The sequence below is a fragment of the Ranitomeya imitator genome, chromosome 4 (assembly GCF_032444005.1).
Source record: "Ranitomeya imitator isolate aRanImi1 chromosome 4, aRanImi1.pri, whole genome shotgun sequence".
In the NCBI taxonomy this organism is placed as follows: domain Eukaryota; kingdom Metazoa; phylum Chordata; class Amphibia; order Anura; family Dendrobatidae; genus Ranitomeya; species Ranitomeya imitator.
Genome location: NC_091285.1, coordinates 335,673,988 through 335,696,721, shown reverse-complemented (window position 1 = coordinate 335,696,721; position 22,734 = coordinate 335,673,988). Strand labels below are relative to the sequence as shown.

The window sequence follows — 22,734 nt, the reverse complement described above, 5'->3', positions numbered from 1 at the left end:
CCAATGCTTTCTGGCTGATGTTTTGGTCAATTTTGAATGTTGGATGTGCTTTCACACTCGTGGTAGCATGAGGCGGACTCTACAACCCACACAAGTGGCTCAGGTAGTGCAGCTCATTAAGGATGGCACATCAATGTGAGTTGTGGCAAGGTTTGCTGTGTCTGTCAGCGTAGTGTCCAGAGGCTGGAGGGGCTACCAGGAGACAGGCCAGTACACCAGGAGACGTGGAGGGGGCCGTAGGAGAGCAACAACTTAGCAGCAGGACCGCTACCTTTGTGCAAGGAGGAACAGGAGCACTGCCAGAGCCCTGCAAAATAACTTCCAGCAGGCCACAAATGTGCATGTGCTTGCACAGTTAGAAACCGACTCCATGAGGATGGTCTGAGTGCCCGATGTCCACAGATGGGGGTTGAGCTCACAGCCCAACACCGTGCAGGACGCTTGGCATTTGCCACAGAACACCAGGATTGATGAAAGCAGGTTCACACTGAGCACATGTGACAAATGTGACAGAGTCTGGAGACTCCGTGGAGAGCGATCTGCTGCCTGCAACATCCTTCAGCATGACCGGTTTGGCAGTGGGTCAGTAATCGTGTGGGGTGGCATTTCTTTGAAGGGCCGCACAGCCCTCCATGTGCTCACCAGAGATAGCCTGACTGCCATTAGGTACCAAGATGAGATCCTCAGACCCCTTGTGAGACCATATGCTGTGCGGTTGGGCCCTGGGTTCCTCCCAATGCAGGACAATGCCAGACCTCATGTGGCTGGGGTGTGTCAGCAGTTCCCGCAAGATGAAGGCATTAAAGCTATGGACTGGCCCGCCTGTTCCCCAGACCTGAATCCGATTGAACACATCTGGGACATCATGTCTCACTCCATCCACCAATGTCACGTTGCACCACAGACTTGTCCAGGAGTTGGCGGATGCTTTTGTCCAGGTCTGGGAGGAGATCCCTCAGGAGACCATCCACAGCCTCATCAGGAGCATGCCCAGGCATTGTAGGGAGGTCATACAGACACGTGGAGGCCACACACACTACTGAGCATCATTTCCTTGTCTTGAGGCATTTCCACTGAAGTTGGATCAGCCTGTAACTTCATTTTCCACTTTGATTTTGATCATCATTCCAACTCCAGACCTTCGTGTGATATTAGTTGTGATTTACATTGATCATTTTTATGTTTTATTGTTCTCAACACATTCCATTATGTAATGAATAAAGATTTACAACTGGACTATTTCGTTCAGTGATACCTAGGATGTGGGATTTTAGTGTTCCCTTTATTTTTTTGAGCAGTGTATGACATCTTGAGCTGCAGAGAAAATTAGAGCAAATACAGCCTATAACATGAAAAGGTTGAATCGCCTACCATTTTATTAGTGGTCCCAAACCTTTCTAAGGCCTTTCACACGTCCGTGTGTCCGGTACGTGCGCTGACCGATTTCACATGTATCGGAGAAACTTCCACACATAGACCCATTCAAGTGAATGGGTCTGTGCATGTCCGTATGTTTCCATGGACAGTGTGTCCTTTTTTCACCCACAAAACGTCCCCCACGTGTACACAGATGACACACTTGGCGTATCAAATACATGTGCTTTTTCTGGGTGGCTAAGGGCTGCTATTTTTAGGCTGGGAGATGGGGGGGGGGGGGGGGGGGGTGTCAATGTACATGGCCCCTTACCAGCCTGAGAGTACCAGCCTCCAGCCGTCTGATTTACCTGGGCTGGTTGTCAAAAATGGCAGAGACTCTACACTATTTTAACCCCTTCATGACCTTGGGATTTTCTGTCTTTCGCTCCCCTCCTTCCCAGAGCCATAACTTTTTTATTTTTCCGTCAATATGACCAGGTGAGGGCTTATTTTTTGCGGAATGAGTTTTGCTTTTGAGCAACATCATTGGTTTTACCATGTCGTGTATTAGAAAATGGAAAAAAAAATTCCAAGTGCGGTGAAATTGCAAAAAAAAGTGCAATCCCACACTTGTTTTTTGTTTGTCTTTTCTGCTAGGTTCACTAACTGCTAAAACTGACCTGCCATTTTGATTTCCCAGGTCATTACGAGTTCATGAACACCAAACATGGCTAGGTTCTTTTTTTATCTAAGTGCGAAAAAAATTTCCAAACTTTGCTAAAAAAAATAAATAAAATTGTGCCATTTTCCAATACCCGTAGCGCCTCCATTTTTCATGATCTGGAGTCGGGTGAGGGCTTATTTTTTGCGTGCCGAGCTTACGTTTTTAATGATACCATTTTGGTGCAGATACGTTCTTTTGATCGCCCGTTATTGCATTTTAATGCAATGTCGCGGTGCCAAAAAAAAAAAAAAAAACGTAATTCGGATATTCAAATTTTTTTCTCGCTACGCCGTTTAGCGATCAGGGTAATTTTTTTTATTGATAGATCGGGCAATTCTGAAAGCAGCGATACCAAATATGTGTAGGTTTGATTTTTTGTTATTGTTTTATTTTCAATGGGGCGAAAGAGGGGTGATTTAAACTTTTACATTTTTTCCTAATTTTTTTTTTTTTTTTAAACATTTGCCATGTTTCAATAGCCTCTATGGGAGGCTAGAAGCTGGCACAACTGGATCGGCTCAGCTACATAGGAGCGATCATTAGATCGCTCCTATCTAGCTGAATTACAGGCTTGCTATGAGTGCTGACCACAGTGTGGCGCTCACAGCAAGCCAGCTTCAGCAACCATAGAGGTCTCTAGGAGACCTCTGGTTACTATGCCGATGCATCACTGACCCCCGATCATGTGACGGGGTCGGTGATGCGCTCATTTCCGGCCCGATGGCCAGAAGCAGTAGTTAAATGCCGCTGTCAGTGTTTGACAGCAGCATTTAACTAGTTAATAGCGGCGGGTGGATCGCGATTCCACCCATCGCAATTGCGGGCACATGTCAACTGTTCAAAACTACTGACATGTCCTGGCTTTGATGCGGGCTCACCGCCGGAACCCGCATCAAAGCAGGAGATCTGACTTTGGACGTACTATCCCGTCCAAGGTCAGAAAGAGGTTAAATTTATTAATAGTTCCATCAGCCGCCACCTGCTGTCAAACTGTACCGCTGATTTCCAGGCACCGGTACGTGTCATACTGATGAGACACGGATGTCAGTGTACGGGACGTTTTGCGGCCTGTGCTGCTTCTAAAAAATGGACATGTCAGCATATTTTGCGCAGGGACACGGTCCGTGGAAATTACTGACATGGACTCGCATGAAAACTGTCACCACACGTACCAGAAACGTGTGAAAGATCCATATAATGTATGGCCACCATTACAGAGTAGTAGATACTTTCATCAGTTGCACACAGAACTACCAAAATAGTTTTTATTTGATGTAATAAAGAAATATTTGTTCACATGACAGAAAAAAAATAAGTAAAATGGTGTAAGAACGATTTATGTAAACTGGGTCCTTTGTAGGATTATTAATTTTGGTAGTAATCGGAGATAAATTGGTGGAAAAGAAGCATTGACGCCAAGCCCATCAAATCCAGGTATTTCTTTCAATATTCTGTGAGTGTTTCTGTAGAGTTGCAAATTAGAAGTTTCATATTCCATAATGATATGAGTATAACCAGCCATTGTTTTTTCTTTAGCTGAAAGGTCTTCTCTTTTATCATACCTATACAAAAAAAAATATATACATATATACTATTTGACAAATTATCCCACAATCAACATTTGCCTGCCATCCACTGAAATATAAAGTGTAGACACAATGGAGCAGTAGAGCACAAGCATGGCTCCAGTCAAGCTGCTTCTATCCTGGGTTGTGCAGATTAAAAATCGTGCCACTTGGGATCCTTGTGCTATTGATTGGGGAACCCCACGCCATCAGACATTTAGGACTTAACATATCACCTATCCAAAGGATGATTGTAGGAGAACACCTTTGACATAATGCCCAATGGCTTTTCTTGTCTACAGAGACGGTCACAGCCATTGGCATTACACCAATGTATGATTTTTTGGTGGTACGGCCTGTGTTTTTTTTTGTGTGCTTTAAAGAGCTGTGTTGTCTCATTATTATCATATGTCATTTTCGTTCTATTTTTATAGATTCTAAATAAACATGATGCTTTTAATATATTTTGGTTTGCATTTTTTCTAAATTTGGGTTATTTCCATATTAAGAGGCACATTCTTTTCTATGTTAGGGGATGTGCTGACAACAATGATTTATCTGTCCACAAAAATATGATAATCAACAACCTAGCACATTATAGCTCACAGTTAAACTCTTGCCAATTGGCATATTATAGTGGGCAATCATTGTTTACCCCTTCAAGACGGAGCCCTTTTCGCATTTCAGTTTTTCGCCCCCTTTCTTTCCAGAGCCATAACTTTTTTTTAATTATTTTTCTGTCAATATGGCCATGTGAGGGCTTGTCTTTTGTGGGACAAGTTGTACTTTTGAACGACACCATTAGTTTTACCATATCGTGTACTCAAAAACAGGAAAAAAATTCCAAGTGAGGTGAAATTGGAAAAAAACAGGGCAATTCCACAACTATTTTTTGGGATATTTTTTACCATGTTCACTAAATGCTAAAACTGACCTGCCATTGATTCTCCAGGTCATTACGAGTTCATAGACATCAAATATGCCATAGGTGTTTAATAAGAAAACAAATGATTTATATGAGCCTTCATGATTAGTGAAACATGCAAATATGAGCGCTGATCAACCAGTTCTATTATGATTTGCCAACATTACATACTCCGTAATAATCACAGCTCCTTCACATATTAGCTTGGGGCGACACGACCACACTGAAACCACACCAACATATTGAGGTCACGTTGCGACATACTGTGACACAGTTGTATGTGTTACCAAATGTATTGGATTTTATGTTGCTGGTCTCAATTCACATGTGACACTTGTGCTAAACTGATCAAAGAGAATCTGTCACCCCAAAATTTGCCTATAAGCTAAGGCCACCGGCATCAGGGGCTTATCTGCAGCATTCTGTAATGCTGTAGATAAGCCCCCGATGTAACCTGAAAGATGAGAAAAAGAGGTTAGATTATACTCACCTGGGGGCGGTCTGGTCCCATGGGCGTCTCGATCCGGGTCTGGCGCCTCCTGTCTTCATACAATGTTGTCCTCCTCTTTGCTTCCTGCCGCGGCTCCGGCGCAGGCGTACTTCATCTGTCCTGTTGTAGGCAGAGCAAAATACTGCACTGCGCAGGCGCCGGTAAAGGTCAGAGAGGCCCAGCGCCTGTTAACTGCAATACTTTGCTCTGCCCTCAACAGGACAGATAAAGTACGCCTGCGCAGGAGCCACGGCAGGAAGCAAAGAGGAGGATGACATTGTATGAAGATAGGAGGCGCTGGACCCAGACCTGCGATGCCCATCGGACCGGACCGAAGCGGGACCACCCCTGGAGAGTATAATCTTAAGGTACCGTTACACTTAACGATTTACCAACGATCACGACCAGCGATACGACCTGGCCGTGATGGTTGGTAAGTCGTTGTGTGGTCGCTGGAGAGCTGTCACACAGACAGCTCTCCAGCGACCAACGATGCCGAAGTCCCCGGGTAACCAGGGTAAACATCGGGTTACTAAGCGCAGGGCCGCGCTTAGTAACCCGATGTTTACCCTGGTTACCATTGTAAAAGTAAAAAAAAAAAACAAACAAACAAACAAAAAAAACCACATACTTACATTCCTGTCGCGTCCCCCAGCGTCACCACTGTGCTCTGCTTTACAGCCGGCCGGCGCTGACACTGGGGGACGCAGGGAAGCGGACGCTGAAGGACGTGACAGGAATGTAAGTATGTAGTGTTTTTTTTTTTTACTTTTAGGATGGTAACCAGGGTAAACATCGGGTTACTTAGCGCGGCCCTGCGCTTAGTAACCCGATGTTTACCCTGGTTACCAGTGAAGACATCGCTGAATCGGCGTCACACACGCCGATTCAGCGATGTCAGCGGGTGATCCAGCGACGAAATAAAGTCCTGATCATTCCACAGCGACCAACGATCTCCCAGCAGGGGCCTGATCGCTGGTCGCTGTCACGCATAACGATTTCGTTAACGATATCGTTGCTACGTCACAAAGAGCAACGATATCGTTGCGTGACGGTACCTTAACTTGTTTTTCTTATCTTTCAGGATACATCAGGGGCTTATCTACAGCATTACAGAATACTGTAGATAAGACCCTGATGCCGGTGGCTGCAGCTTATAGGTGAATTTTAGGGGTGACAGACTCCCTTTAACAGAAAAATCAGAGCTCTATAACAGTCGTGAGACAGGAAGTCACAAGTTGCACAGATGTTTCCTGTTGGATGACATGACCATGTATCCAAAGTATTACTTTGACAAGTCATTCACAATGATAGAAAAATTAGAGACACTTTAGACTTAAAATTTACACAAACGTTTCTTTACTTAAACATACCTCCAATGTGAATGAGACTGTAAAAACCTTGAAACTCCCGTTTGTGCAGCAGCCACATCTATATGTACAGACACATCTGAAAGATATAATTTTTGCACTTATAGTCCATTTAGGTGGACTCTAGGCAGTCTAATCAGGACTCTAGGCAGTCTAATCAGGACTCTAGGCAGTTTTGGCGCCAGAGTGGTCTGTTCTTATTGCTACACAGCAGTACGACCAAGACATTGGGTAGTATCAGGCCATGCCCACACACCAGGAAGATATGTAACAGATCTAAATGCAGATCAGTGAAGCAAATATATAGAGCTACCTGAAGCAGATTCTGCACAGAGAAATCACAAGTCACAGCTACATTGATGATTCCCACCCAAATCAATGAGTGACCGTGAATCACTTTTACACAAATAAATCAATCATACAGTAACCTGACATTATAGCGAGTGCCATGAAAGCAAAGCTCACCTGTGGATGGGTCCACCAACTTATGCAGCTCCGCCATTGCAGTCCCACCAGGGTAGTTGTAATGGGACACATACAAAGAGAAGGCAGAGTATGCTGCATTTCCAAAAAGATGGGCTATGACAAAGAAAGTGCCACATTTGAATATCCATGATTTCCGATAATTCTGAAGTCTGCATTGATATAAAAAGCAAAAAAAAAATCAAACTAATTGCCCCACTTTACTACAGACGATGACCTGGCATGTTAGTCGTGCACAAAGCAATAGCACTTGGCAAGCTTCCTTTATACTTACATGTATGAACAGCCCTTAGAAGCCACTATATTTAACAGAGGAAATGTGTAAATGATAAAGCGAAGTTCTTTGTGAGGAAGGAAGGAGTATAAGAATATGAAAACCACAACTGGTGTAATCAGGAGTCGCATCCTTTTATCAAAGAGGCCAAACGGCAGAAGGAAGAAACTAAATGCCATTGCTCGCGGCACTGCGGAATAAAAATACCACAAGAACGGTGAGGTCTTAGGAGTCAGTTAAGGAAAAGCTTGTGCCCACAAATAAATCAAAGCAAAAACGTCAAGTCAAATGGTTTTTGATCATGAAATAAGTCATGATGAAATACTGTATATAAAGTCAGATTGTGTGCTGTTTTTTTTTTGCTCGTTACTAGAGTTTGCACTGAGTATTGCGGGAGCTCAAGGGACATGTTCGTGTCCACATGGTCACATGTTTCGCAGCTGTTAATCCCTACATGTTTTGTGGCTGTCTAACAGCTGCGAAACATGCGGCCGTGGGGACTCAAACATGTGACTCAATCACCGTGATACTCTGCATACCCGAGCACCATAGGTAAACTCTAGTAAGGAGCACTTGAGCGAGTGTACTCGTTGCTCGGGTGACCTCTGAGTATTTAGGATTGCTCGGAGATTTAGTTTTCATTGCGGCAGCTGAATGATTTACAGCTACTAGCCAGGCGGAGTACATGTGGGGGTTGCCTGGTTGCTAGGGAATCCCCACATGTAATCAAGTAGGCTAGTAGCTGTAAATCAATCAGCTGCCATGATGAAAACTAAATCTCCAAGCAGTCCTAAATACTCGGATGTCACCTGAGCGTGCTCAGGAAAACCCGAGCAATGAGTACACTCGCTCATCACTATTGAGGACCTCTCTCAATATGAAAACTACTGTGGTAGGAGGCCAGAACTAAGGTCCAAAAAAGATAAATGGTTGCACTCACCGGTACTAAATAAAAACTTCCTTTATTGGTACACTGAAGTACATGCCCGCAGGAAGGTACACACAAGAAACACTCGGGACGATGGCCGTTTCGCGCCTCTTGTGCTTCAACAGGGGACAGAACTAAGCGACGTATGAGCGGAATGCAGCAGCAACGAGCAATACTTAGTGGCTGCTGTTAAGTTTTTCAGCACATTCACTTCAATGGGAGATGAGCAGTACTGCCATATTCCGCCTTGTTCTGATGGCTGCAGGAACACTTTTCAACTGTTATGTGGACGTGCCAATTCTCCAATTGTCAGAGGAGGAGAAGTGGGACTGCACATGCCCACGGAATACTTTCTCTGCAGGCTAGGGAGGGCAAGAGTAGGCGGTGCTCCAGCAACCAGAGGGGAAAGTTACAAAAATGTAACTTACAGCCCTCCAGGGAGTGCAAGTGGCAGGGAAATTATAGGGGGTGCTCTGCTGCCCACCCACAGATATTGCAAGGTGCAGAGAAGAAAGGCGATTAGTAAGCACCATTTATGAGGTCGACAGTCTAGGATTAGTCAATGCTATATGTACAGGTTGTTTGTTGTTGTTTTGTAGAACACTTAATATAAGACTTACACTGTCTAGAAAGGATACGCCCCAGTTTGAACTTTTATTCAAAATAGTGTTATACCAAAGAACTTCTCCTTCAGGCCAAAGAAGACGCTTCCAGAACAAGGAATCCAACAAGACGGTTACACCTAGTATAATCAACAATACAGAAAAATAGTGTTGGAAATTCAAGAGTCACAGTAGCTTATCAAAATGAGATGAAGGCGTAGTGATGAGCGAACGTGTTCTGATAAGGTGTATCTCCGGTTTGCTCGAATACTATGTTTGATTCGCAGCGGCTGCATGCCTGGTGGCTGTTGGACAGCGGCAGCACAGGCAGGGATTGTCTGACAAACAGGCTATCCCAACATGTGTTGTGGCTGTTGAACAGCCGCGGCGACAAACTTAATATTTTATTCTCCATTAGCACTCTATCTGAGCACGTTTGCTCATCACCAATATTGTGTAAAATATTGTAAATTACTATATTGTGAACCCGACAGCTGAGTCATCCTGCCCAGACATGGAGTCCGTCATTGCAGCCAGGCATGCTTTACTCGAGCACTGCTGCGTTTCTCCTAATCACATTTATTTTTGCAGATAGGTTGGAGAGGACTATAAGCAGTTAGGACAGCATGCATGCCATGACTGAAGGAGAGCAGAAAGTCTCAGTAAAAGTGGACCGTTCTATTCTACAGTGGGAAACTACTCGTAGAAATAGTTATTTTAACGGGATCGGTTACGTTCAGAAAAGCTACATCTAGGGGGTCTTCTGCTGGAAAATATGATTTAACTCTTGTGCAGCTGGCTTACTGGAGCAGCAGTTTTATTATTCATGCAACGGTTCACTTCTAGGCCTCAGGGCAGTGCAGGGAGCAGTTAGTGGCACCGCTCACTACACCGAGTGTCCTGTAATCACCCCCCAGCACCCACAGCTGACACTCACACTGGGGAGTGATTACAAAGCACGCACTGTAGTGAGCGGTGACACTAACCACTCCCCACACTGCCCTGAAGTCTGGAAGGGAGTGGCAGCAGGGAGAATAAAACTTTGTATTCTCCCTGTAGCTGCAGCTCCAGAAAACAGCCTTCATCACCATTTACCTGCTGAATATCCCTATATCTACAGCTGCGTAGTGTATCTGGGCCTGACAGGTTATGGCTACGTTCACATTAGCGTCGCGTCGCTGTTGCGTCGGCGACGCAGCGGCGACGCGCCCCTATGTTTAACATAGGGGACGCGTGCGTCTTTTTGCACGCGTTTTCCAACACGTGCGTCGTTTTAGACGCTAGCGTCGGACGCAAGAAAACGCTACAAGTTGCATTTTTCTTGCGTCCGATTTCGGCAAAAAACGACGCACGCGTCGCAAAACGCGCGCGTTTTTGCGCGCGTTTTTCCGTGCGTCGCCGCTGCGTTGCCGACGCAACAGCGACGCTAATGTGAACGTAGCCTTATATGGCACTTTAGAGAAGTGGAGCGGTTAGCTACTGAATAACATTGCTTCTTAACCAGTATATTTCTTAAACATGTTTTCTAAGCATGAAAAGCTAAAATGTATTGAGGTCTTGTTAAAACGTCAGTTAAATATAACTACAGGAGACACTAAAAACTTACTTAGCCATGTAATTCCAGCTGGGACTGCATGCAGGAGAGTTGTAAAAAACGAGACGCTCCCCTTCTTCAGAGACAGAAGCAGCATGAGCCCCATGAATATACACAGCTCAGATCTGAAGACAATAATGGCTAAAGCCGATAACCAAATGAAAGGACCAGGCTTCTGCTTCATCCAGAACGTGACAGCAAGCAGGACTAGGAGAGAACGCACAGGATATAGATATACAGCATATCAGGCATGGACAGAGTGGACAATATTGGTCAAACAGGTTTCCATGCCCCAAGTGCAGCCTCTAAATCCTACAACCTATACAACATGCATTCAGAAGTAAATCTGTGGCAGATTCCACAGTGCCAAAGAGGTTGTGCAAAATCCCATTAACTTGCATTCTGCTGTTTTCCATTCCCAGTGCAGAATACACAAAAAACTGCAACAAACACACAGTGTGACTGTGACCCAGTGGGGAGATTGACTAGCAGCTCTATCACTCAGGAAATGTATTTATGTATGTACTGTAAGCTGGGTACAGGGAGGCTTTCAGCACATCACCCTAAGGGTAAATTCACACAGGGCGTTTTTGCTGCATTTTTGGGCTTTTTTTTAATGCTAATTTTCAGCTGCTTTTTACAGTACCAGCAAAGCCTATGAGATTTCAGAAATCTCATGCACACACATTGGTTTTTCGTTTGATCAGTATTTTGTGCTTTGCTGCATTTTTTGGACATAGAGCATGTCACTTTCAGCATTTTTGCTGCGTTTTTTCACCCATTGACTTGAATGGGCGTTGAAAAAAACGCTGCAAAAATGCAGGTATCATTATTTGCTGTGTTTTTGCTGCTGAAACTCCCAAGACAAAGCATGGACAAAGAGGGGAAAAAAAAAAAAAAAAGCACAAAAAAAAAAAACGCACCTAAACCTTTGTTTTTGACGCAGCTTCTTTCCTGCCAAGATGATCAGGTTTTGCTGCAGAAAAAAAAAGCTGCAAAAAAGCCCTGTGTGAACTTACCCTAAAAAAGAAAAAACCTCATACCTTTGTTATCCCAATCCACTAGCTATTTGCCAGAAATTGTTCTAAATTCAAATATGCTAATGAGGAGTTTGGTGCAGCCTGGGTGTGGCAGAGCAGTTTAGCACTCCTGCCCACCGTCTAGCTTTCCATCTATCTCCATCCCTTAAAGTCAGAGCTGTCAAAGGAAGGAGGCAAAGCTATATGGAAAACAAATCAGTGGGAAAGAGCCATGAACAAGGGTGCAACCAGCGCCTCACTAGCATTTGGGACCTGCTGACTTAACCCCTTAGTGACAGAGCCAATTTGGTACTTAATGACCGAGCCAATTTTTGCAATTTCTGACCACTGTCACTTTATGAGGTTATAACTCTGTAACGCTTCAACGGATCCCGCTGATTCTGAGACTGTTTTTTCGTGACATATTGTACTTCATGTTAGTGGTAACATTTCTTCGATATTACTTGCGATTATTTATGAAAAAAACGGAAATATGGCGAAAATTTTTAAAATTTTGCAATTTTCAAACTTTGTATTTTTATGCCCTTAAATCAGAGAGATATGTCACGAAAAATAGTTAATACATAACATTTCCCACATGTCTACTTTACATCAGCACAATTTTGGAACCAAAATTTTTTTTTGTTAGGGAGTTATAAGGGTTAAAAGTTGACCAGCAATTTCTCATTTTTACAACACCATTTTTTTTTTTAGGGACCACATCACATTTGAAGTCATTTTGAGGGGTCTATATGATAGAAAATACCAAAGTGTGACACCATTCTAAAAACTACACCCCTCAAGGTTCTCAAAACCACATTCAAGAAGTTTATTAACCCTTTACGTGCTTCACAGGAACTGAAACAATGTGGAAGGAAAAAATGAACATTTAACTTTTTTTTGCAAATATCTTAATTCAGAACCATTTTTTTTATTTTCACAAGTGTAAAAACAGAAATGTAACCATAAATTTTGTTATGCAATTTCTCCTGAATACGCCAATACCCAATATGTGGGGGTAAACCACTGTTAGGGCGCACCGCAGAACTTAGAAGTGAAGGAGCGCCGTTTTACTTTTCATTTAGAATTCGCTGGAATTGAGATCGGACGCCATGTCGCGTTTGGAGAGCCCCTGATGTGCCTAAACAGTGGAAACCCCCCACAAGTGACACCATTTTGGAAACTAGACCCCCCATGGAACTTATCTAGATGTGTGGTGAGAACCTTGAATGCCCAAGTGCTTCACAGAAGTTTATAATGCAGAGTCGTGAAAATAAAAAATATTTTTTTTTCCACAAAAAAGATTTTTTAGCCCCCAAGTTTTTATTTTCACAAGGGTAACAAGAGAAATTGGACCTCAAAAGTTGTTGTCCAATTTGTCCTGAGTATGCTGGTACCCCATATGTGGGGGTAAACCACTGTTTGGGCGCACGGCAGAGCTCGGAAGGGAAGGAGCGCCTTTTTGGAATGCAGACTTTGATAGAATGGTCTGTGGGCATTATGTTGCGATTGCAGAGCCCCTGATGTACCTAAACTGTAGTAACCCCCCACAAGTGACCCCATTTTGGAAACTAGACCCCCCAAGGAACTTATCTAGATGTGTGGTGAGAACTTTGAATGCCCAAGTGCTTCACAGAAGTTTAGAATGCAGAGTCGTGAAAATAAAAAATATATATTTTTTTTTTTTTCACAAAAAAGATATTGTAGCCCCCAAGTTTTTATTTTCACAAGGGTAACAAGAGAAATTGGACCCCAGAAGTTGTTGTCCAATTTATCCCGAGTACGCTGATGCCCCATATGTGGGGGTAACCCACTGTTTGGGCGCACGGCAGAGCTCAGAAGGGAGGGAGCACCATTTGACTTTTTGAGCGCAAAATTGGCTGTCGTGTTTGGAGACCCCCTGATGTACCTAAACAGTGGAAACCCCCCAATTCTAGCTCCAACCCTAACCCCAACACACCCCTAACCCTAATCCCAACCTGATCCATAATCCTAATCACTAACCCTAACCATAATCACAACCCTTACCCCAAAACAACCCTAATGTCAACCCTAACCATAACCCTAATCAAAACCCTAAATCCAACACACCCCTAATCCTAATCTCAACCCTAACCTCAAACCTAACCCTAATCCCAATACACCCCTAACCTTAACCCTAATCCCAAACCTAACCCTAATCCCAAGCGTAACCCTAATACCAACCCTAATCCAAACCCTAACCCTAATCCCAGCTCTAACCCTAACTTTAGCCCCAACCCTAACCCTAAGGCTACTTTCACACTTGCGTCGTTTGGCATTCCGTCGCAATCCGTCGTTTTGGACAAGAAACGGATCCTGCAAATGTGCCCGCAGGATGCGTTTTTTGCCCATAGACTTGTATTGCCGACGGATCGTGACGGATGGCCACACGTCGCGTCCGTCGTGCACTGGATCAGTTGTGTTTTAGCGGACCGTCGGCACAAAAAAACGTTCAATGAAACGTTTTTTTTTGTACGTCGCATCCGCCATTTCTGACCGCGCATGCGTGGCCTTAACTCCGCCCCCTCCTCCCCAGGACATAGATTGGGCAGCGGATGCGTTGAAAAACTACAGCTGCTGCCCACGTTGTGCACAATTTTCACAACGTGCGTCGGTATGTCGGGCCGACGCATTGCGACGTCCACGTACCGACGTAAGTGTGAAAGAAGCCTAACCCTAAATTTAGCCCCAACCCTAACCCTAAATTTAGCCCCAACCCTAGCCCTAACCCTACCCCTAACCTAACCCTAACCCAACCCCTAACCCTAATTTTAGTCCCAACTGCTGTTCTCCTGCCGGCCGGCAGATGGAGACAGATGGCGGGCGCACTGGGCATGCGTCCGCCATGTTCTTCTGCCGGCGGCCAGGAGGAGCAGCAAGAGGATCCAGGGACACAGGTGAGTATTGTAGGGTCCCCGAATACCCCTATTTCTCTGTCCTCTGATGTGCGATCACATCAGAGGACAGAGAATTACATAACATAGTAACATTGTTAGTAAGGCCGAAAAAAGACATTTGTCCATCCAGTTCAGCCTATATTCCATCATAATAAATCCCCAGATCTACGTCCTTCTACAGAACCTAATAATTGTATGATACAATATTGTTCTGCTCCAGGAAGACATCCAGGCCTCTCTTGAACCCCTCGACTGAGTTCGCCATCACCAGCTCCTCAGGCAAGCAATTCCAGATTCTCACTGCCCTAACAGTAAAGAATCCTCTTCTATGTTGGTGGAAAAACCTTCTCTCCTCCAGACGCAAAGAATGCCCCCTTGTGCCCGTCACCTTCCTGACTTTACTTTTTTTTTTTTTTTTTGCGGTCGCCGGTAAACAGTTAATTACCGGCGATCGCAAAACAGGGGTCGGTAAAACCGACCCCGATCATGCTCTTTGGGGTCTCGGCTACCCCCGGCAGCCGAGACCCCAAAGATTCTCCCGGTGCCGGCCGGCGGGCGCACTGCGCATGCGCCCGCCATTTTGAAGATGGCGGCGCCCACCGGGAGACACGAGGAGCATCAGGGGAACTAGGTGAGTATTGGGGGGCCACCTGGGACCCCTTTTCTCTGTCCTCCGATGTGCGATCACATCGGAGGACAGAGAAATTAAAAAGAGATCGCGTTGTTTTTTTTTTTGCGATCGCCGGTAAACGGTTAATTACCGGCGATCGCAAATGCGGGGTGGGTTAAAAACCCCCCGAATCATGTTCTCTGGGGTCTCGGCTACCCCCGGCAGCCGAGACCCCGGAGAAAATCGGCCTCTGGGGGGCGCTATTGACTTTTTCCACAGCGCCGTTAATTAACGGCGCTGTGGTTTAAGTACCCTTAGCGGCCGCCGTTAAAAGGCGTATCGGCGGTCGCTAAGGGGTTAATACAATGGGTACAAAGCAAAAATCTCATTAAAGAGTGGCTAAGGTACATGGCTTTTTTGGCAAAGTACAAAAAATAAACTAAGACCTATTCTACCAGAAGGAAGTTGTGTGCCCACTCTCAGGCCAATAGTCACTTTCCATGCAAACAAAAAGCAGCATCTTAGAAAGACCAATAGTCGAGAGGGTGAAACAAGGTGATCAGCTAGCAGCAGACAGTTCTTGTTAGAAGCATCTAACTTTAGACTGTCACATCCCTCCATGACTCTAGAATTGAAGAAACTGATGTCTCAGAGGGAAAAGCCCAATTTTTTATTTATTTTTGAGTACCCCTTACAATCAATCGGCTGATGATGACTACTACCTGGTAATCCTAGTCATTGGCTCCATTTCTGTATTGTCCCCTAAAAAGCTCTTCACTCGACTCAATACCACATCGGGAGGCAAAGGGGGGCCGTCACCTTTTTAATGACCATTTCTTCTGCGGTCATAATCTAATCCTTGGCTCACGGAGATATGTGTGCCTTTGACACGGTTCCTGTCTGTTAACCCTAAGGTCTTGTAGGCTGTGTATACTCAAAACTGCAGCCCCTACCGACACTTGAGAAACATCTGAATTATGTGATGGGGGCCATATTGTTACATTACTGGAGAACCCCTTTAAGGGTATGTGCACACGTTCAGGTTTTTTCGCTTATTTTTCCGCGATAAAAACGCAGACATATGCATCCTATCATTTAGAATGCATTCTGCAATTTTTGTGCAGATGATGCGTTTTTTTTCCGCAAAAAAACGCACTGCGGTAAAAAAAGCAGCATGTTCATTAATTTTGCGGATTTTCTGCGTTTTTCCCGCTATTTAATGCATTGGGAAAAAACGCCAAAAAAAAAAACAAAATGCACAAAAAAGCATGCGGTTTTCTGGCAGAAATGTCCGGTTTTTGTCAGGAAATTTCTGCAAGAAATCTTGCCGTGTGCACATAGCCTAAAAGTTCATATTTGTATCCACTCCAACGGATTAGAGAAAGTGTAAACCGGGCAGTGATCATCCATCCATCCATAGAGACGTTATAGCTGGCTGAAATCAAACAGGAAAAGGGTTGTCTTTTGTTTTGCAAATAAAAAAATTAAAAATAAAGAATGGATTTGAAAAAAAAAATAAAAATAAGGAATACACTCAATATTTCAATTGTTCCTTTAGGCCTCATTCACACATCCGTGTTACAGACATCGGATTCAACACACGCACTACACAGCATGGGATTCCAGCTTACCAGACAAATCCTGAGAACGCCAAACAATTAATGTATAACAGAAAACTAATAAAAGTTAAGAAACCACCATCAAATGCCAAAAATAAAATATATATATAAAAAAAAAAAAAAAACACCACCAGACTTACCAATAGGGAGAGCTAGTATATTAGGGAGGGTGCGAGTGCAATAAAACATCACGTGGAACTGAGTGGCGGTCATCAGGCAGAAATACGTAGACACATGAGATCCAAACTGCTTCTTCACTTCCTTCTTCAGCTGCCATAGAGCAAATATGACGATTAAACCCAAAGAACCTCGTACTGTGGATATAAGGAGAAAACTAAACATGCAACATACTTTAGATTGTCAGGGCCGTGCAGATGAGGAGAACTACAGATATCACAGAAGAAAGCAGTCAGTCAAATGATGGTTCGGCCAACAGCCACTTCCCCTGGCTCCCCGATACACAGGTGCCATCTATGACAGAGCCACAGACACTTACCTCCCAAAATCTGCCACTGGAAAAGTGATATACCGACGCCTTCCCTCCCCAATATCATCTGCTGGCAGAGTTGAGGCCCCAATAGACAGTCGAATAATAGCAACGATTTCGTCCATCTTTAGTATATTGTTTGTGGGGGTCTCAAGATTTGGTCAAAGTAGAAGAAGAGTATCTAAGCTCAATAAACATGCAAAACAGAGCAGGCCGATGCGATATATCTGACATATCCTGACTACATTTATGGTCTTCAAGGTTCCATTTATCCACAATTCTATGGAGATGTGCTGTGAAGCCCAAAAGAACATTTAACCCAACGAACAAATGTTTTGATGCCCCACTAGGTAATCGGCAACCTGTTTACTCTTTAAGATCATCATCTGAGGGCAGCGCACGGGGGCACCCTCTGTCTGATCTGGGGCGCGCTATATAATGCTGTACCACTGTGGCCCCCATCACACCTATGGCCCCTCCGTCTGATCTCTGGGCCCCACTATATAATGCTGTATCATTGTGGCCCCCATCACACCTATGGCCCCCACAGTGGCCCCTCCGCCCGATCTCCGGACCCCACTATATAATGCTGCATCACTGTGGCTCCCATCACACCTATGGCCCCACCGTGGCCCCTCCGTCTGATCTCTGGGCCCCACTATATAATGCTGTATCATTGTGGCCCCCATCACACCTATGGCCCCACCGTGGCCCCTCCGTCTGATCTCTGGACCCCACTATATAATGCTGCATCACTGTGGCTCCCATCACACCTATGGCCCCTCTGTCTGATCTCTGGGCCCCACTATATAATGCTGTATCATTGTGGCCCCCATCACACCTATGGCCCCACAGTGGCCCCTCCGCCCGATCTCTGGGCCCCACTATATAATGCTGTATCATTGTGGCTCCCATCACACCTATGGCCCCCACAGTGGCCCCTCCGCCCGATCTCTGGGCCCCACTATATAATGCTGCATCACTGTGGCTCCCATCACACCTATGGCCCCCACAGTGGCCCCTCCGCCCGATCTCTGGGCCCCACCATATAATGCTGCATCACTGTGGCTCCCATCACACCTATGGCCCCACCGCCCGATCTCCGGACCCCACTATATAATGCTGTATCACCGTGGCCTCTCCGCCCGATCTCCGGACCCCACTATATAATGCTGTATCACCGTGGCCCCTCCGCCCGACCTCTGGGCCCCACTATATGTGGTAACTCCCATTCATACCTACGAGCTGCGCGTACACCTTGGCCACGTCCAGCACGGAGAGCAGGTACACGGCAGGGGCGGCCACGGCTCCGAGGAGGAGCGGCCCGAGGAACGTCCTGGGCACCACCCCGGGGAACTGCTGATGGTCATACTGGAAACAGAGACAAGGGTTAGACGGGCCCCGGCCGCCATGGCTGCCCCTGCGGCGCTCACCTGCTCCAGCTCCAGCCTGTGGTACAGCACGTCATGGCAGGCCTGCAGGGAGAAGCTCTCCTCCACCTTGGTGTACGGGCAGGCGATGAGGTGCACGGCGGCCACGGACACTAATGACAGCAGCAGGAGAGCCGGTCTCCCGGAGCGCTCCGGCGCCGCCATATTGGATAAGTCACGCCCCTTTCTAGCATTGCCTATGTGACAGCGTCCCCTGCCGGAGAGGTGTGGGAGCTGCCACTACACGCACTGTACATACATATATGTGAACCCATCACGTCCCTCCCCACACCCGCCGGACAGGCGCCCGTGGTGTCGAGAGTATCATGTCGGCTTTATTACCCGGCCAGAAGGTGTAAAATAAATCCGCTGTGGCTCGCACAGCATGCCGGGACTGCAAGCCCCGCACCGAACACCGGTAGCGCCAGTACGCGTGGACAGCTGATTGGCCCGAGCGTGGCAAAAGGCAATTGGTCCACATCCTGACTGACTAAAAGCATCGACCAATCAGAAACGCGGGCAGGACGCGGAAGGTCGGGGTGCCTCTTGAATGAATGTGATGTGGTCGTCGGGTCCGGCGCGGGTGGCGGCGCTCAGCCCTCGTCTGTGCCTGTGTTCTGCCCGGTGACCCGCTGCCGCCATGCTCAGCACAGCTGCTGTGTCGTTACTGCTGGTGCTGTGCTGCGCCGCTGCCTCCGCCGCAGAGAAGAGCCCGTGTGACTCCTGCAAGAAGATAGTGGACAGGTTCCGGGAGGTAACAATGCATCACTGCTGCTCAGCACAGGGTGCCGGGGCTGGTGCACTGGGGAGCCCAGCCGTCACATGTATGGTGGGTGCCAGGCTCCGTCACTGGTGTCATAGATGTCACTAAAAATGCTGCACCTGGCCTCTGTGACTGGCTGCAGCGGTGATGTCAGTGTGTGCTGCACCTGACGTCTGTGACTGGCTGCAGCGGTGATGTCAGTATGTGCTGCACCTGACGTCTGTGACTGGCTGCAGCGGTGATGTCAGTATGTGCTGCACCTGACGTCTGTGACTGGCTGCAGCGGTGATGTCAGTGTGTGCTGCACCTGACGTCTGTGACTGGCTGCAGCGGTGATGTCAATATGTGCTGCACCTGACGTCTGTGACTGGCTGCAGCGGTGATGTCAGTATGTGCTGCACCTGACGTCTGTGACTGGCTGCAGCGGTGATGTCAGTGTGTGCTGCACCTAACCTCTGACTGGCTGCAGCGGTGATGTCAGTGTGTGCTGCACCTGACGTCTGTGACTGGCTGCAGCAGTGATGTCAGTGTGTGCTGCACCTAACCTCTGACTGGCTGCAGCGGTGATGTCAGTGTGTGCTGCACCTGACGTCTGTGACTGGCTGCAGCGGTGATGTCAGTGTGTGCTGCTCCTGACGTCTGTGACTGGCTGCAGCGGTGATGTCTGTGTGTGCTGCTCCTGACCTGTGTGACTGGCTGCAGTGGTGATGTCAGTATGTGCTGCACCTGACCTGTTTGACTGGCTGCAGCGGTGATGTCCATATGTGCTGCACCTGACCTGTATGACTGGCTGCAGCGGTGATGTCAGTGTGTGCTGCACCTGACCTGTATGACTGGCTGCAGCGGTGATGTCAGTGTGTGCTGCACCTGACCTCTGTGACTGGCTGCAGCGGTGATGTCCGTGTGTGCTGCACCTGACCTGTATGACTGGCTGCAGCGGTGATGTCAGTGTGTGCTGCACCTGACCTGTATGACTGGCTGCAGCGGTGATGTCAGTGTGTGCTGCACCTGACCTGTATGACTGGCTGCAGCGGTGATGTCAGTGTGTGCTGCACCTGACCTGTATGACTGGCTGCAGCGGTGATGTCAGTGTGTGCTGCACCTGACCTGTATGACTGGCTGCAGCGGTGATGTCAGTGTGTGCTGCACCTGACCTGTATGACTGGCTGCAGTGGTGATGTCAGTGTGTGCTGCACCTGACCTGTATGACTGGCTGCAGTGGTGATGTCAGTGTGTGCTGCACCTGACCTGTATGACTGGCTGCAGCGGTGATGTCCGTATGTGCTGCACCTGACCTGTATGACTGGCTGCAGTGGTGATGTCAGTGTGTGCTGCACCTGACCTGTATGACTGGCTGCAGTGGTGATGTCAGTGTGTGCTGCACCTGACCTCTGTGACTGGCTGCAGCGGTGATGTCCGTATGTGCTGCACCTGACCTGTATGACTGGCTGCAGCGGTGATGTCAGTGTGTGCACTCCTGGAGAGTAGCAGGTCGGACCAGTAGCATGGGTCTGGAGGCAAAGACCCCCCAGGCTGTGGCTCGCGGCTGCCTGGCAGCTTGGGGCGTTAGCGCTAGGTGTAACTGCCAGCTGTGTAGAGCGGGTCAGCAGCCTGCGCAGGGGAGCGATCCGGCTGCATGTATACTGGCCGGGGGAGGGGGATGTAATAATCTGGGATCTGGTGAGAATTCCCGTTAGAGGAGGTGCTGGCAGCAGGATGTGACCTGTGGGGCAGTGCTGACAGAATACCGGGCACCGGGTGAATAGTGGCCAGTACTTGTCTTATTCCTGCCGCTGCTCTGAGGATTCTGGTCCACTAAGTGCTGCAAAAAACCCAAAGAAAGGACAATCTCAAATAATGGTTCAATCGTACAGAAAAGCGGCTCAGGCAACAAGTAAAGGGAACGGTAGGGATGGTTGGGATGACTATACAGACTCCAATCCTGAAGTGTAAAGTGCAATATATAGTACAACAAAATTGTAAGAGGGTAGAGAGTCTGTCAGCACGATCAAAAATCTAAAAAAACCACTGCCAGATCACTAACACCCTATAACTGAGGGATTGCCATATACGCCACTTTTATTAATAGACACAGACACATGTGATGTGGGCGGAAAAAGAGGACAAAGTGATCAAGCCATGAATGCAAACCAACCTTGAAGACGGACGTGGAAGATGGACCCCAACGCGCGTTTCGCTATGGTGCTTCTTCGGGGGCGTCTAAAAACAAAATGTCACGCTCAGGGAAGCCGCAGAACTAACATGAGAGCCGAGGCTGACATGGTGACAGGTCGTGTACAGTGTGCGAGTACCACGGTGTGACTGCAGACTTGTGATCTCACACCGTGTGCACTGCGTGCTGGGAGGATTTGCCGGCTCCAGCAGTCATGTGACAGTGTGTGCGATTTGCATACTTCAGGCTACATTCCGACTGCACTGCATGCGGCCTCCCTCAGTACACTTGCAAAGACTGGGGACCACTGCTCTAAAGAACCGGCCGGTAACCGGAGAATGAAGAGAGAAATTACAAAGTTGTTTTATTTTTACAAGCTTTTTTGCCATTTTAACCATTTAGGAACGTGACTCTTTATTGGACCCCCATTATGCTGTGCAGTACAAGTTAGTAATATGACAGCTGAGTGTGCAGATAAATTATAGGAATGATATTGTCATATGAGTGTTGATCTATGCAGTTGCCTGCTTTACTTTAAAGGATCCCTCCAATAGCGTTCCAACCAAATCTGCCCGAAGCGTAGTCCATAACAACCGCTGCTTGCGCCTCCATCTGCCGCCTGTGCCTCCAACCGCCGCCTACAAACTTCTATTGGGAGCCAGCAACATTATTAGTGCCCTCAGCCCAAACCAGCTGTAAGAACGAAGCCTTGTAATGGACACCGCCCCTATAAAAACTAAACCTCTAGTGTTCTCATTTAATTTAGGTTCTTATCTCTTAGTGTAACTTTTTTAATTTATGATTTTTTTTATCATTTCAGGGACTAGAACATACATCAAAAAGTAATTTTGGAGGAGGAAATACTGCCTGGGAGGAAAAAACACTTTCCAGATATGAATCTAGGTACTGGAGTATTTCAAGAGATTAAACACTTTTTCCATTTAACAAAAACATTCTGAGCAGTGGGAAAATCTATTCCTACTCCGACCGCCTTTAAAGGGACCCTGTCAGCACAGAATGTCTGCTCCATCTAAGGCCCACCGCTCAGTGCTTTATGGCGGGCCAATCTGTTATTAACACCTTCCCACCTACTTGTTTTCCCTCAACCTCCTCCATCCCCCTTATTTCACTGCCAGCTCTGGCTGTATGGAGATAGATGGAAGCCAAGCAGGAGGGAAGGTGTATAAATGACTAGATGGTAGCCCGATTCTAACGCATCAGGTATTCTAGAATATATGTGTAGTTTATTTATGAAGATTTTAGTATAATACAATGAATACACAGAATTCGGCTGGACGGGCGCAACCAATTAGCGAAGCATGGTTCAAATCCCGCGCCAATTCGCGGCCGGAGTGCGCCTGTCGCTGATTGTTCGCAGCCGGCCACGTAGTATATAGCACGACC

The 22,734-nt window shown here is 46.8% G+C and overlaps 2 protein-coding genes across 6 annotated transcripts in view; one reads left to right on the top strand and one right to left on the bottom strand.

Moving 5' to 3' along the window:
- Nucleotides 1-3,331: 3,331 nt before the first annotated feature.
- ALG12 (ALG12 alpha-1,6-mannosyltransferase) lies at nucleotides 3,332-18,890 on the bottom strand. Of its 4 annotated transcripts, none has more exons than XM_069764965.1 (9): nucleotides 18,398-18,767; nucleotides 18,203-18,335; nucleotides 16,618-16,791; nucleotides 10,324-10,518; nucleotides 8,754-8,857; nucleotides 7,188-7,411; nucleotides 6,896-7,065; nucleotides 6,434-6,509; nucleotides 3,332-3,642 (listed from the first exon to the last, which is right to left on the bottom strand). In XM_069764965.1, the coding sequence occupies exons 1-9, from the start codon at nucleotides 18,557-18,559 to the stop codon at nucleotides 3,417-3,419; spliced, it is 1,464 nt and encodes a 487-aa protein (XP_069621066.1). In that variant the 5' UTR covers nucleotides 18,560-18,767; the 3' UTR covers nucleotides 3,332-3,416. The 4 variants fall into 4 exon arrangements, with proteins under 4 accessions (XP_069621066.1, XP_069621070.1, XP_069621068.1 ...); XM_069764969.1 differs by lacking the exons at nucleotides 18,203-18,335; nucleotides 18,398-18,767 and adding exons at nucleotides 16,974-17,499; nucleotides 17,580-18,168; XM_069764967.1 differs by lacking the exon at nucleotides 18,203-18,335 and having other exon boundaries at nucleotides 18,737-18,890.
- A 15-nt stretch (nucleotides 18,891-18,905) lies between these two features.
- The window catches only part of CRELD2 (cysteine rich with EGF like domains 2), a 99,798-nt gene continuing 95,969 nt past the window's right edge, over nucleotides 18,906-22,734 (top strand). Inside the window, exons 1-2 of one of the 2 annotated variants that reach the window (XM_069764971.1) lie at nucleotides 18,906-19,148; nucleotides 22,151-22,233. In XM_069764971.1, the coding sequence (XP_069621072.1) occupies nucleotides 19,035-19,148; nucleotides 22,151-22,233 (197 nt within the window). In that variant the 5' untranslated portion in view covers nucleotides 18,906-19,034. The remainder of the gene's footprint in view (nucleotides 19,149-22,150; nucleotides 22,234-22,734) is intronic. The other variant, XM_069764970.1, reaches the window with a different exon arrangement.

Excerpts from the sequence above, each read along its gene's own strand:
- ALG12 (XM_069764965.1), bottom strand. The coding sequence starts at position 18,559 with ATGGCGGCGCCGGAGCGCTCCGGGAGACCGGCTCTCCTGCTGCTGTCA. Across the intron at positions 18,336-18,397 it reads ACAGGCTGGAGCTGGAGCAG|TATGACCATCAGCAGTTCCC; the intron begins GTGAGCGCCGCA and ends CTCTGTTTCCAG. Across the intron at positions 6,510-6,895 it reads GTTGGTGGACCCATCCACAG|ATGTGTCTGTACATATAGAT; the intron begins GTGAGCTTTGCT and ends TATATCTTTCAG.